This window comes from Schistocerca serialis, chromosome 6, assembly GCF_023864345.2.
Source record: "Schistocerca serialis cubense isolate TAMUIC-IGC-003099 chromosome 6, iqSchSeri2.2, whole genome shotgun sequence".
NCBI lineage: Eukaryota > Metazoa > Arthropoda > Insecta > Orthoptera > Acrididae > Schistocerca > Schistocerca serialis.
This window is the reverse complement of record NC_064643.1, coordinates 646,328,824-646,344,276: the sequence shown is the minus strand read 5'-3', so window position 1 is coordinate 646,344,276 and position 15,453 is coordinate 646,328,824. Positions and strand designations below refer to the sequence as shown.

The 15,453-nt window shown below is 39.7% G+C and overlaps 1 protein-coding gene across 1 annotated transcript in view; it reads right to left on the bottom strand.

Moving 5' to 3' along the window:
* The window catches only part of LOC126484625 (NFX1-type zinc finger-containing protein 1-like), a 269,764-nt gene that overhangs the window by 143,687 nt on the left and 110,624 nt on the right, over positions 1-15,453 (bottom strand). The window contains exons 6-8 of the mRNA XM_050108209.1: positions 13,820-14,009; positions 10,606-10,885; positions 3,789-4,110 (exon numbers count right to left, since the gene is read on the bottom strand). Of these exons, the coding sequence (XP_049964166.1) occupies positions 3,789-4,110; positions 10,606-10,885; positions 13,820-14,009 (792 nt within the window). The remainder of the gene's footprint in view (positions 1-3,788; positions 4,111-10,605; positions 10,886-13,819; positions 14,010-15,453) is intronic.

Genomic DNA, 15,453 nt, shown 5'->3' with positions numbered 1-15,453 from the left:
GAAGAATGAGAGAACAACAACATGGCTTCAGAACAGAAAGGTTCATGGTGGGTCTATTTTTTTTCTGTAAGACAACTGTAGGAACAGCACTATGAATATGGAATAGATCTGCTAATGACCTTCCTGGAAATTGAAAAAGCGTATGATAGTGTACATAGAAGCAAAGTGTGGAAAGACCTGGAGAACAGATGAGTAGCAAAACAGATTAGTTTTAGGATAAGGCAAATGTACCATGGAAGCGTGAGCTGTGTGAAAGTGGGAGGAGAGAGGTCAGCTTGGATTGAGCAGAAAAATGGCTTGAGGCAGGGAGGTGCACTTTCACCATTACTCTTCATTTTAGTGATGGATGATAAAATGAGTTCACAGTAGCACAAGTAATTGATGAAAGGAAGGTGAAAGCTATGGTGTTTGCAGATGATCTGATGATTTGGGGGAATAAGGAGGATTAAGTACAAGAGCAGTTGGACGTTAAGGGAACACACAGTACAATAATATGGGATGAAATTTAGTGTAAGTAAGATTGAGTTGATTATCACAACAAGAAAGAAGGAGAGAGGAACAACTGAAATAACAATTGGGGGGGGGGGGGGGGGCAACGATTGAGGAGAGTGGAGAGTTTCTAGTACTTGGGAAGCCTAACACAGGAAGCTGGAAAAAACGGCAGGTAAATAAACGAGTGGGGGAGAAAAGCAGAAGAATTTCGGAAGAATGTCAGAGGCCTGATATGGAGCTAGGATGTACCCCAAATCAGTAGAAAGGTTACATACCAGTCATACTATGTCCCGATCCTGACATTTGCATTTGACATTTAAATCAGAAACCTGGGTTATGAAAGGAAGAGAGAAAAGCAGAGTCCAAGCTAGTGACACAAAATACTTGAGAAACATTACTGGAGTGACAAAGATAGACAGGTTAAGAACTGAGAGGATCAGGGAATTAACAAAGGTGGAACCATTACAGGAGGAGACAGAGAAATCAAGGCTGAGATGGTATGGACATGTTAAAGAGAATGGAGGGAAAGAGGATACATGAGATGAAACTGGAAGGAAAGAGACGAAGAGGAAGTCCGAGGGACAGATGGCTGACAGGAGTGCGGAATGCATCCAGAAGAAAGGAGAAATCTCAATAACAAATTGAAAAATCTTTGTATTCCAGAGATGAATGGCACCAAAGCCTGGAGCCTCATGTTATATACATGGAGATTAGGTTGGGTTCAATATATATCAATAAAGAGGATTTGGAAGACCTACATATTGTGAGAGTCCAAGTCTGTCTAAGTATGGTCTATAATTATATTATATACATGTAAGGGCACAATTTCAAATAGCACTGACCCTAATGAAACCCCTTCTCATCAAAGACTACTGGCTTACAGCTGATAATTTCTACATCTCTCCCCAACTGGCAAACCACCTTATTACAAAGAAAACTGACATACATGGCTTGTGCGGCCTTCTAGGAAAGATATGCCATTAAACTATCACTGTAAGAAATTTAAAAAGTGAGATATTGTTGCTTTTAAGAGGTTAAAGTTATAGCAAACAAGATGAAACAGGCAGCACGATGTGCCCTATTTTGAACATTATGCACAATGCAGAAATGAAAAATAAATAAAATATCATACAGACACAATGGGAGGAGTGGCTAAAGTTGATCAACATATAGCAAACAATCCATTAACACAGAAAGGAGTGAAAAAATACTACCAAAAATATTTGTCAAAGTACTTGAATTGGTTCTCTGGAATACATTCAGCTTGTACAAGAAATCTGGAGGCACAAAGAATGCTCTTGATTTTCATGTGGCAGTGACTGAGCAGATGAAAGCTGAATATCTCTCCAAAAGCACATGGCCATACATCAACAATCACTAATACCATCTGTCTAACTGACCATCATGTCCCATCATTATCCCAGCTACTGCAAAGAAGTAGGACCCTACCAGAATCTGTGGGATGTGCAGCCAAGTTCAGGATGCAAATGAGAAGAAAAATAAGAGGGAATAGCAATATATGTGGGTGTGTGAAGAATGTGATGTACCTCTATGTATTGTACCACACTACAGAGCCTTTACACAGTCACGAACACAGGAAGGTGAATGTTGTGCAAGAGTGTATTATCATAATTTTTATTGTTTATCAAAAACACTACAAACAGTTTTGAAAGATATTCAAGTAACATATTTTGTCCTAAGACATTTTATTCTTTGTGGAGTTATTTTATAAACATAAGTATATTTGGGGTTTTAATATAACCTTTTTTTAACATTCATTAATTATCCTTTAAGTGAATAATTCAATTAAGTTTGAAATTCAGCAATAAAAAATTGTAAATTTTCGCACATACTTTTACAGACTTGGAAGAAAGATGGGAAAATGCAGAGGACTGTCACAAAGTATGACGCCTTTTGCGAGACATCAGCTGTTGAAAAACTGGATATCCCACATGAGAAAGGAAGCGGGGAGCTAACAGATATTATGCAGCTGCACAAAAAGCAAAGTTGGAATCTGAAGAAGTATTTTCACAACAGCAATTCATCAATCCATAAAGCAACAGTGGCAGCTGACATTAATTACAAACCTTTCAGTCTAATAGAAACATTTGTTAACTGTCACAACGTCTACATTAATACGAAGATAATAGGCTGGCTCATAAAAGAAATGCCCAGGAAATACCTCATCTAGGATAATATTGATTTGCAAGCCTCAAACAACTGGTTGACCTATGCCAGTTTACATGCAGAAACTTATGGTTGTCTAACACTGATACAACATCCAGGTAATAACAAGGAGCTGCTGAACATACATCGTTAAAGAACAAGGAACAGATGATAGCAACAGCAAGTATTGGGAGGTCACAAGGAGACAGTATCACACATTACATCCAGATGTAAAACCTTGGCACCCACAGAATGTTTGAAAAGGCATGATGAAGTCGGCAGAATAATCCACGAAAAGTGTCAATTAATGAAAGAGCTTCCTTGTTACTTAAAGGAGCTGCTGAACATACATCCTTAAAGAACAAGGAACAGATGATAGCAACAGCAAGTATTGGGAGGTCACAAGGAGACAGTATCACACATTACATCCAGATGTAAAACCTTGGCACCCACAGAATGTTTGAAAAGGCATGATGAAGTCGGCAGAATAATCCACGAAAAGTATCAATTAATGAAAGAGCTTCCTTGTTACTTAAACCATTATTATTATTATTATTATTACTATTATTATTATTTATTCCTGACATAACGATAATGAAGAAAAAGGAAGCATGGACCACCAACATTGCTATTGCAGGCACCAGCAGTTGAAGAAGCTTTCACACTTGAATTTCAGTGGCTCTAGTATGTCAGATTGTAAAAGTGGTCCTGGTGGTTATAGGCACACTGGGCATTTGAATACGATTGACAATGATGAAATATCCGTTGCCACTTACAGAAAGCCACTATGAATTTCTTTATTCTTTGAGTAAGTGACCCAAGTGATGAATACTTGGGACACGTTAAAACTGTGCCAGACCCAGATACTTGGCTTTCACTGTTGGTGCGCTAGCAACAGTAACTAAATTTCCACAAGGTCCTCTCAGTCTTACATATTCTTTACACTGCGAATGGACCTGCAGCACAGTTTAATAATACTTAACACAACATCAACACAGTGGCAACCTGACTTGATAACATTTCCGAAACCACTGGTCTCTCACTGGCTGCACAGTGGAGACATTGTGACAGACGGACACAGCACTGAAAAATTCTTATGGGCACCAGAACATGACACTTTTCATACTTACTCTTAAATGATCTGGATCATGATTGATGTGACATTTTCTAAGGCACTGGTGTCCACATCGTAAGCGGTTCTCGCAAGGATGTGGGCAGACGATTTTTTCTGCTTTCTGGTGACAGGGCTTCACAGTTTCGTGGCCACACGGAAGCTTAATAAGAACGCTAACTGTGCATAGCTGCTTAGCTGCATCTATGTTGCCCTCCACTTCTAGAGTATGGCCACAAGGCAATATCTTCACGACTTTATTTCCACAGATGCCACAGACACCACACTCTTCATAACACTGTTTCTCACACTGATGACCAAACTTGCAGCCTGCTGGTGATCTGAAAATGTGAAATAACAAAGGATGACAGAGACTGTTACACAGAAACTGTTTTGATGTAACCGGTTACAACTAACAATTGACAGAAACAGTCATCAATTATACACAATAATGACCCTGAACCTTTGAAACAGATTTACTGGAAACTCTGCATCACACCCACCCTGTGAAAACAAACAGTGGTGACTAATTCACATATTTATGATTGGAATTTTCAATTAAAAGTGAGTGTCCTTGTGGTTGCAGGACAACAAACTGTACACGATGTTGTTCATGCTCATGTCAACAAACCCTTGGCTGTATCTATATGCTAATCTGTACTTGCTAATATCAAATGGTGTTGCCTTACACCAACTTGGTAAGATAAAAACACACATATCTGAAAGAAAAAAAAAAGAACTGTACTGACTTTCAGTATTTGTGTACTTCTAACAACATATGATAGCTCGCCGTTTCCCTTTTGTTTCTGAAGTTTGAAACTCTTTGACTCATTTTGAAATATGGTAGTTGATAAAGGTATGCACTGAGCATTCCAGTTCTGAGAATAAAATAATTTTTAAAATTTTACCACATTTTCAGTAATATTACAGTGCTTTATTTACAACAAGTGCATTTATTTTGCTAGTGGATTAAAGACGAAACGTCCATTAGGAAATTTCTATCCTCTCTCTTTGGAAATATCATTACAAGTAACTAATGAAAGGAAAGAAAAAAATTGCAAATGCCAGAGATTCTGCCATTTGGATTTGAGTCTTGCAATATTTCACACAGAGGACATTTGAAACTATAAAATAATTATAAATGATTATCAGATTTACAATCACTTAAGGAACACACACACACACACACACACACACACACACACACACACACACACACACACACAGAGAGAGAGAGAGAGAGAGAGAGAGAGAGAGAGAGAGAGACTGACTTATATTTGTGACAACAACCAGGTATTTTCAGTAATCAATTTTGTTCAAAGGATAAAATTAACCTACAACAGACAAAAACTGTAGTGCGAACATCCAAGCCTTTTCAAAATTCTACAACCATCACAAAACTAGAGGAGGACTGTCTTATGGTAGCCTGAAACCGGTCATGATTGAGCCAATAAAACTATTTACAACTGAAGCAGTGTATTATGTAATTCTATGGTGCTTAGTTGCAGGTGTCCTGTTAACCAAATTTTATACAATCCTTAGCATTGTCCCCAGAACTGATCACTTGTCGCTGGTTCAAAGTTGGGTGGAAGGCTTGAGGCATACATCATGGACACTCTGTAACAAGCCCTTACTTAAACTTCCAAGATTTAAACCACAATGTTGGGGGCAGTAGGATCCCACTAAATGGCCCATGTGTGCACTACGCATCAAATGCGGCTAACATTGCAGCTAACTGTGTGTCAGATGCACTAAAATGTTTGTTAGATCAGGTGGCGCTCCATCAAATTCAGTTCATGATATCTGTAGGAGAAGCCCCTTCATTCAGTATTAGTATAAAATTCGAAGATATGCACCAACATCTCCTCCCCCAAAACTAAAGTATTGAAATGCTAGTGGTCAAGTGCTAAAGCATTCAAAATCAAGTGCCAGGGCACATACAGAAAGCAAGTACAGTGCACTGGCTAAACTCTTAAGCTCACAGTAGCGAGATTTTTGGAATGAATCTGAGTGCATATCTAAAGGACTGGATAATGGCACATAGAGGAGACTTCAATCATCTTTTATTTATTGGGAAAACATGTAAGAGTGCAGATAAGCTGTGAAACAATACCACACACTTTACCTGAAAGCTACTCAGAACAAAGAGTTCAGACTCCCAATCATGATGGGAAAATATTGCATCTAATGGCATCTTTGAGAATGTAAACACTGAAACTGTATCAGAGGCCATTAGACACTTGCACTTTGTATTAATTTACACACTCAGTAGACTAAACAAGTAGACAGTAGGGACATGTCTCAAGGAGGAAACTGAAACATTTATCTCGGGGCAGAGGCATGTCAGAGAACTCAGGTTAAGGTTTAAAAGGAAGTTGATCAACTACTGTATACTGTTTATATACATACCTAGCAGAGCGGTTTGTGATAGGGGGGGAGAAGAGAGAGAGAAGAAAGAGAAACTTATAAAAGGGAATGAGACTACTACATATGAGATGCAATGCAAAGCACAGAGCTATAGACAGAGAGATGCTAAACGAAATTCATTTGGCTGTCGAAAGGGCAATGCATGAAGCTTTCGGTTACTGCTGTAGCTGAATCGTATCAAAAGATAAATGACAATCTGAAGAAATTCCGGTCATATGTAAGGACTGTCAGTGGCACCAAAGATGATGTCCAGATCCTCAAAGATAACACGTGAACTACAATTCAGGATAGCAAATCAAAGTAGAAATCCATTTTCAGATGTTCCTTTACAAAGGAGACTCTGCGAGTACCACCCAATTTAATTCGCTGCAAAGAAGAGTGAATATAATGTCAAGGTGGTCAGAAACAACTGAAATTCAACAAATCACCAGGGCCAAATGGATCCCTACCAGAATCTATACAGAATTTGCAGCTGTGAATTAATCACTCTTTTAACCATAATGTACCGTAGAGCCATCAAACAAAACACTGTGCTCAGTAGTTAGAATATAGGGACAGATACTGGCCATCTACAAGACAACTAGCAAAAGTGACTGACTAAACTGTTATCTAATACCACTAACATCCATCTGTCATAGAATCTAACTTATAACATAGTCTGAGCTCATAAACATTGACCTTGCAGAACACAATGCCAGCTTTACTCGTATGACGCCATGAGAGCCACAAATAAAAAAAAAAAAAATCTATCAAGTGCATGCAGTAGTCATTAATTTCCAAAATGCATTTCCAAAATGCATTTGACTCCATACCATACACAAGCTTGGTAATGAAAGTAGAATAATGGGAGGTAGGAAGGGGGGGGTGGGGTGAACACAATTTTTGAAAATATCATGTAACTGAATTGATGAAAATTCTACTCACCAAGCGGCGGCAGGAGAATATACATATAAAAAGTATTAAAGTTTGCAAGCTTTTGCAGCCAGTAGCTCCATCTTCTGGCAGAAGGGTTGAAGGGAAAGGAAAAGGGTGAAGCAAAAAGCTGGTGAGGTTCAGGAAAAGGGTAGAGTTTGGAAAAGCCACACAGGACCCTGGGTCAGGGAATACTAACCTGATGGGATGAGGAAGAAAGACTGATTGTTGTGGATTGCACCAAGCAAGATTTGAAAACATGAGAGCTTAAAGGTGGAAGATGGGGTATTAAACAAGACAGAGATTGCTGTCAAAACATTGTGTATGAGTTAATAAGAGAGAAAAGCTAAGTGCATTGTATTGAGGACCCGCATATGGCAAGAACGCACAGCCCATTGCTTCGTCTTCATCCAGTCTCTCTTCTTGTGGTCTGTCTTCAGAGCTCTCCTTATTTGTGTCGCACTGTATCCATTTTTCTTGAAGGTGTCGTTTAGGTGTTGCAATTCTCCTGGCAAACTTTCCTTATCACGGATGGACATGGCCCTGTGCACTAAGGTGTTGAGTACAGCATTGCATTGCGCAGGGTGGTGGCAGCTATTGGCGTTATGATAGAGGTCCGTGTGTGTTTTTTTATTCTATACACTGCGTGTCCCAGCGTGCCGTCCATGTTTCTTGTGATCAGGATATCTAGAAAGGGTAAGCTTCTGTTCTCTTCTATCTCCATGGCAAATTTGATATTTCCATGTATACTGTTGAGACGTTAATGGAACTCTAGCAGTTTGTCCCTGCCATGTGGCCAAACTACAAAGGTATCATCAATGTACCTGTAGCAACCTTTCAGCTTGTGTTTAGCAGTATCCAGTGCTAGCCTTTCGAAGTGCTCCATGTATAGGTTGGCTATGCCTGGTGCTAGGGGGAGCCCATAGCTACACCATCTATCTGTTCGTAGAACTTCCCACCACACTTTAAATAGAACACTGCAAAAGAGCTTGACGAGATCCTCCTCAAAGTGTTCTTTGAGTAAAGCCAGGGAGTCTTCTACTGGTAGTTGTGTGAATAAGGATGTCACATCAAAGTTGACTAGTAGGTCTTCATTTTCCAGCCGCATTCCCTGTAGTACTTTCACAAACTCAGCCGAGTTTTCACATGGTGTGGTCCGTAACCCACCAAGGGTTTTAGCATCTGTGATAAATGCTTAGGAATACCATATGTCTGCGAGTTAATAGTGTTTAAAATAGGTCGTAATGGGACACCTTCTTTGTGGACCTTTGGGAGGCCATACAGAGGTAGTGGTGCCGGTGCCCTCGGGTAAAGCTTCCTGATGATATCCTTCTCTAGTCCCGAGTTGTTGAGCATCTCAACAGTCTTGCGGGTCACTGTTGTGGTGGGGTCCTTCCTCAGTCTTTTATAGGCAGGATCTTGCAGGAGGGCGTCAATTTTCAGCCAACAGTCTTCGGATTTAAGCAGCACCGTAGCATTGCCTTTGTCCGCTGCCAAGACCACTGTGTCCTGGTCCTCCCTGAGTGCCTGTAGCGCCTTTCGTTCCGCCACCGAAATGTTATTCTTCGGCATCTTTGCTTTGTCTAGTACTCTGCAGACATCTCTTCTCACTTCTTCTGCAGCTTCTTTAGGTAGTCTCCTTGTGGCTTGCTCTACCCCACTTATGATGTCCCATTTCGGCAGGGTGTTCGGAACTGGGGTGAAGTTTATGCCCTTGGACAGCACCTCTTGTGTCGGCCCATCCAGTTCTTTATTTGTTAGATTAATGACCACCTTGTTTGTTAGGAGATGGTTTTTCTTTCTGTTGTCGTGCTTCCAGAAGATGAAGGAATTTCTTGCACTGCCTTTCGGTGGCTTTCTTCTTGGACCATTCGCCATTGGCAAAGGTATTGCCTTCTATCCAGTCCCAGGTGTGTTCTGGGCGACAGGAAGCCAATCGGAGGTGTAGAGAAAGCAGACTTCTAGCGTTCTTGTCGAGTTCCAGTCTTGTGACCCTGATGTGTTCTCGTACTAGGGCCGCGCTCGCCTGTCGTAAGATGTGTCTCGTCCTGTTGGTATTGACAGGATGCCGCAAGTTGGCGAACTTAGGCATCACTTCTTTATCCCGACATCGGAGTAAGAAGGCCAACCTGCTGAGCAGCTTTCCCTTCACGCTCCGTAGCTTCTGCAGCATCTTGTAACTGCAATGTATAGCCTCCCCGTAGATGTATGTTATATGTGAGTGCTGGCTTTCTCAGGGAATTTCATATATTAAGTCTCCACGGGTTGTCAGCCGAGTAGCATCATCGTCTCATAGCAACGTTTCGATGGAATGTGTCTCCATCATCTTCAGGACAAGTGTCGGGATATCGTCGGTCGCAGGCTTATATCTCTGCTGGACCGCTCTCCGCTTCCCGCGGCCGGCCAATCACGCACCCGCGGAATTGCCCGATACGCCTGGATCGGCCAGTGGTGGGGGGCACGCGTGCACAGAGTTCAAGTCCCGGTGTGCACAAAATCGGATGCGAATGTGGGATGCAACATATAGTACAGACGTAGCGTTGCATCTCACAGCGCCGCAGTGAAGACATTAGGCATGTACGCTTGGGTCAGACCAACAAATCTACTGTGGCGGAACATAGTACTAACGAGAAGCACACCTTCGATTTCGAGGACACAAAGAAAATATGCAGTACAAATGGATTTTGGGACTCAGTAATCAAAGAGTCCATAGAAATACGGTTACACGACAACCTAATCAACCGCGACAGTGGCTACCATCTCAGCACAGCCTGGGAGCCTGCAATCAGGAAAATCAGAGAAGAACGTTCCGTTCCACCAAGGGCCGCGGACAGAGCAGATTGAGATGGACGCTGGGACTCAAACCCCGCACACGTGTCGCCCCCCCCCCCCCCCCCCCCACCACCACCACCACCACCACCACCACCACCACCACCACCACCACCAGCCGATCCAGGCGCATCGGGCAATTCCGCGGGCGCGTGATTGGCCGGCCGCGGGAAGTGGAGAGCGGTCCGGCAGAGATACAAGCCCACGACTGACGATATCCCGACACTTTGCCTGAAGATGATGGAGACGCAGTCCATCGAAACGTTGCTACGAGACAACGATGCTACTCGGCTGACAACCTGTGAAGACTTCATATATGAAATTCGCTGAGAAAGCCTGCACTCGCATATACAATGAAGATGAAATGGAGGTGGGCTAGACTTGTAGCCACGAAAACTGATTGTAGTTTGACCAAAGAAATACTTTGCTGGATTCCAAGAAGTAAGAAAATAACCACGCCTATAGCCAAATAGTAATTTAATAGATGGCATTAAAAAAGAACTGTTAGAACAACGTGGATGCAAGCACGTAGTGTAGTGGAAGGCTGAAATGCACAGGATAGTGTGGAAGAGGCTTTCACTCAGCACTGAATTTCAAATGGATGGTTTGATTGAGATAATATTGTAATGGATAAATTGACTTTTTTAATACATTGTTGTCATACATACCTTTCACACAATTTTGTGCACCTGACCTTTGAATGATCGCGGTCCTCTAAATGGCAAGAAAGGGGACAAGTATGGCCACATGGCAATCTGTCATTACACGGAAGCTGACATCCTTCCTCCAGCAAGCTCACAAAATCACTTGCCGAAGATACATAACTCAGCTGTTCACTATGAAACTTGCAGTGTAGTGCAAGGCTGGGTCCAATAGCTGCCATACTCTTGAATGCATTGTTTATTTTTTTCCATGTATCACTAACTGAAGTAAAACAGTCCATGTTGCCTGTAAACAAAAATCAATATTGCTTGCTATTGTTAGCTGCCATTAACATTAACTTATGTGTATTATAGGAAGCCTTCTTAAATCAAATCCTACCGAGGTCTCTATATTTTTGAGGTTTGTTGCTATACTACAGTAGAATCATATTACATGATAATTGTTAGTTAAGATCACTGTATCTATGTTTAGTTCTGTGAGAGTGGAAAAGCCCCATTTCCTTACAGATGTATCTACAAAGCTTTAAGATTAATACTACGGTATATTGATAATTTTCACTTATGGACCGTCTGACAGCAACTGAATAAAACACAATTTTAGTGCCATACGCGTTTCGCCTTTATTTTCTGCAAGGCATCATCAGTGGCCTGGAATATGTACATATGTTAGCTATTTTATTTACATTTTTGTCACTGTGCCTATAGGTTATAAACAGTTCTGGTGGTTGGTATTTCCTATTAAGTAGTAATGTTTTGAACCTGTAAGTACAGTTCAAAACATTACTACTTAATAGGAAATACCAACCACCAGAACTGTTTATAACCCATAGGCACAGTGACAAAAATGTAAATAAAATAGCTAACATATGTACACATTCCAGGCCACTGATGATGCCTTGCAGAAAATAAAGGCGAAACGCGTATGGCACTAAAATTGTGTTTTATTCAGTTGCTGTCAGACGGTCCATAAGTGAAAATTATCAATATACCGTAGTAATACACGCAACTGAGGAGGACAGGAACACAAAAGTTGAAAATGTCTTTAAGATTAACTATTTAGGGTGGACTCTAAACCACAGTGTCACTTGGCCTTTTTTCATATACACGAAGCACTGTCAGAAGTGAGGTCCACATTAATCATCAGAAGGACCTTCTAGAGCTGACTGAGCATTATGCGTTTGAACAAGTGCTTGATATTTACATATAGGGCTACTAAGACTGTATATGCTGCACAAGATATGCAATACACATACAACATTTATTTATTTTTCATGCACTAAAATCCTTGTTAACTTTTGATGCTTGATAATGATATACACTCGTTAGAATGGGTTCTGCAGGAATTTGCAAATACCAGGTGCCCAAAAAGGAGAGAGCAAAGTAGTTAATAACATACCAAACAGGTCATCATTTTATCCCATTTGTTATGTCCCTGAACTACATAATGCTACAGCAAAGCAACACAAGTAACCTTTCTGAAATACGTCCACAAGAATTCCCCTAAGAGAATCAAAGGTCAATGAACCAGTTTCATTTACCAAGTTCGTGACATCAAACTTCTTTAAAAGTTTATAGACTGCAATGTAACGTGGTTAACAACACATAAAAGAAATGTTGTATCAGTTTAATAATGAAACACTATTCAATTATTTCAGGCTTATAAATAGAAATACACTATAACCCAACTGTTACATTCCCAGAATTAATGTTTTCCCACCAATCATGACTTCTTTTATCACTCCCATCAAATTTCCCATGTCCACTACGTTAATTTGCACCCCATTTCGTGTTAACATATTTGTAATTTTGCCATTATTTACACTTTATGAATTAATGTTTGTGGAGAAATTGACATGAAATGAAGCTGTTATGGAGTTGGTTGTCAAGTAGTGTTTACAAACATTACGAGTTTACAGTTTCTTGACATCAAGGCACTCTGCCCATTGTCAGTGGGTCTGAACCGGTAAATGGCTAAAAGTCAGAACAATTCATGCTGTATCTCATGCCACTGCCAAGCTCTACTTGGAAGTAACTAGGTTAATTTGAATAAAAAGATCATGACGAATCACAACAATTTCCATGCTGTCTTCACTGCACATACAGAGCCTTGTGATTTTTATTCTCGTCATGACACCTTTGTCAAACCGCATTTAGCACGTTTTGTCATTTGATCACTTGTAGTGATAATCCACATCTTTGCTCATTTTGCATTGCTCAATGTTTTTGGTTTCAACACAGTACCAATTATGTATTTTTTTCATGCTTAGCAGACAAGTTTCAAGAATTTATTCTCATAATCAAATGCAGTATTTACAAGTATTTTTTGTGATGTTTCACAAACAAACAATGAGAGTGATAGTTTGTGTGTGTGTGGTTTTCTCAATTAATTGAGGATACACAGTACCTGATAACCTCAAAAGGACAACTATGGTGTAAGAGATGGTAAACAACACACATACAATCACCAAGCAAAATACTTACATAAATATTTGCACTTCACAATGAGAAACATTTTTGAAACACATCACTAAGCATGAAAAAATTCGTAACTGGTGCAGTGTTTCATTATTTAAATAATGAATGACAGGTGTAGTATTTTCAAAAGCATAAATTATGATTCACAATTCCAGTTACATCAGCAGTTTTATATTAGATAATAAACAAGTCCCTGACTAGTATTTGGATGCCTATTATGTACATATATCACATGTAAAGTGCAAAAATGGGAGGATCCTACACGTAACTTTTACAGCTTAAAACATTATTTCCCACATTTTAAGTTTTCCCGTATTTTACACCATTATTTGAAGTCCCTTGAAAAATGTAACAGAAAACTTTGGAATAAAATGCAACAGCCAGTTAAAAAAAACTGATGCTAATATGCAGCAACTGCTTTTGTAACAGTCCAGGTCTTTTGGACAAAATTTCCCCCTCATCCCAGCCATGGAGCAGCTACTACGTGATACATTCAGACCATCTAATGATACCTTGTTAAGAAGTCACAACTGATTACAACACCATTTGTGTGACTAAAGGCTGAAAAATATGATAAAATAATTTTGTTTACAAGATGGTCGCTGTGTTTCCCTAAGGCAGTATTCTTAGTCTTTGACAATTCTTTAAATAAAAAATACTTTTTTGGTGTATTATTTATAAGCCTGAAATACAAATGCGTAGAGTGCTACTTAAGAGGGATGGTGAAGAGTGAATTCTGACTTACCAATGATGTAAAATCCTTTCCTTGCTCTGGAAAGGACGCCAGAAATTCGGTTTTCTACCTTCCAAAAATCAATATTACCATCCTTATTGCTTCGCACTAGTGACAATAAGATGATGTCATTTTCTTCACCTTTGAAATTGTCCACACATACAATTCTTACTTCTTTTATCAGTGAAGTTGACTTCAGCTTCTAAAGGGAAAGAAATTGACAAAATAGTATAGAAACGTTCATCTGCATTTTTACATACTGTGAGTCACTGTTCTTGTAGTAAAAACAATTAACACCAATTGCAAAATGGAAAAAAGAATTTGACTTCCAATGATGTCCCAGTAAATGTATAGGAAACCCTTTAAGATAAGAACAACTGTAGTGACTTTAGGAACTTAAGATGGTTTGTAAGCCAAATACTGCCACAGTAATTTTTTTAAATTTTTTCCTAGAGTGATAAGAAATTTTCTTACGAAACACACCAGTGACATGTTAAGAGAAAGAGCAGTCTTATATGAGAGGCAGAGTTTTCCCCACTTGTGCCTCTGGGTCATTTTACAAAGACAACCAGTCTCCTTGTATTCTATTATTCAAGACACTTCCGAAACTAATAAACATCCTCTTTTCTTGCTGCTATGGAAAAAAATCTACATAAAAAAACATGAGCGATTTCCCTGCAATTTGCAAATTATAACATTATTCCTACTCAGCTGTAGTCTGTCCACATATTTTCACTACTTCTTGTTACTTTTTTTACAATACTACTACTATGCCATGAACTGTCAGCTGAACACAATATTTCCACATCCATAAGGATGTCATCTGCCAGTATTAACTTCACAGCAGTAAGGAAACCATATGGGATACCAAGCTACTGTAGAACCATTTCGATGCACAATTTAACATTTGTTACCTGAAAACAGTGAGTGAATGAACTGTCGATGGGAAGATGCATATTCAAACATCCAGAAACAGTTTACAGTGGTGCAAGATCACACCAGTCCACAATACTGCTCACAGATTACCCAGAATGTTATTCACTGCTGTTTTCTCTCCAACTGGACATTCCAGTTGCACGATATGTCTTGTATAGTGTAATATATTGTCACAATTTATAAAATGAAAAATTGGATGTCACAATTTATAAAATGAAAAATTGGATAATGTGAAAAAATAAATAAAAACAAAATAAATACCAGTTCAGTCCCAGCAAAATACTACACAATTTCATATATTTACTTTCTTTCAACATGAAACAAAAACCAATCAACTCTTCATACACTTGTATACCTGCTTTCAGCTGTCACAAATTCATCCAGGTATATTAGATTATTTATTTATATCTAAAAAGAAAGATGATGAGACTTACCAAACAAAAGCGCTGGCAGGTTGATAGAAACACAAACAAACAAACACAAACATACACACAAAATTCAAGCTTTCGCAACCAACGGTTGCCTCATCAGGAAAGAGGGAAGGAGAGGGAAAGACGAAAGGAAGTGGGTTTTAAGGGAGAGGGTAAGGAGTCATTCCAATCCCGGGAGCAGAAAGACTTACCTTAGGGGGAAAAAAGGACAGGTATACACCCGCGCGCGCGCACACACACACACACACACACACACACACACACACACACACACACACA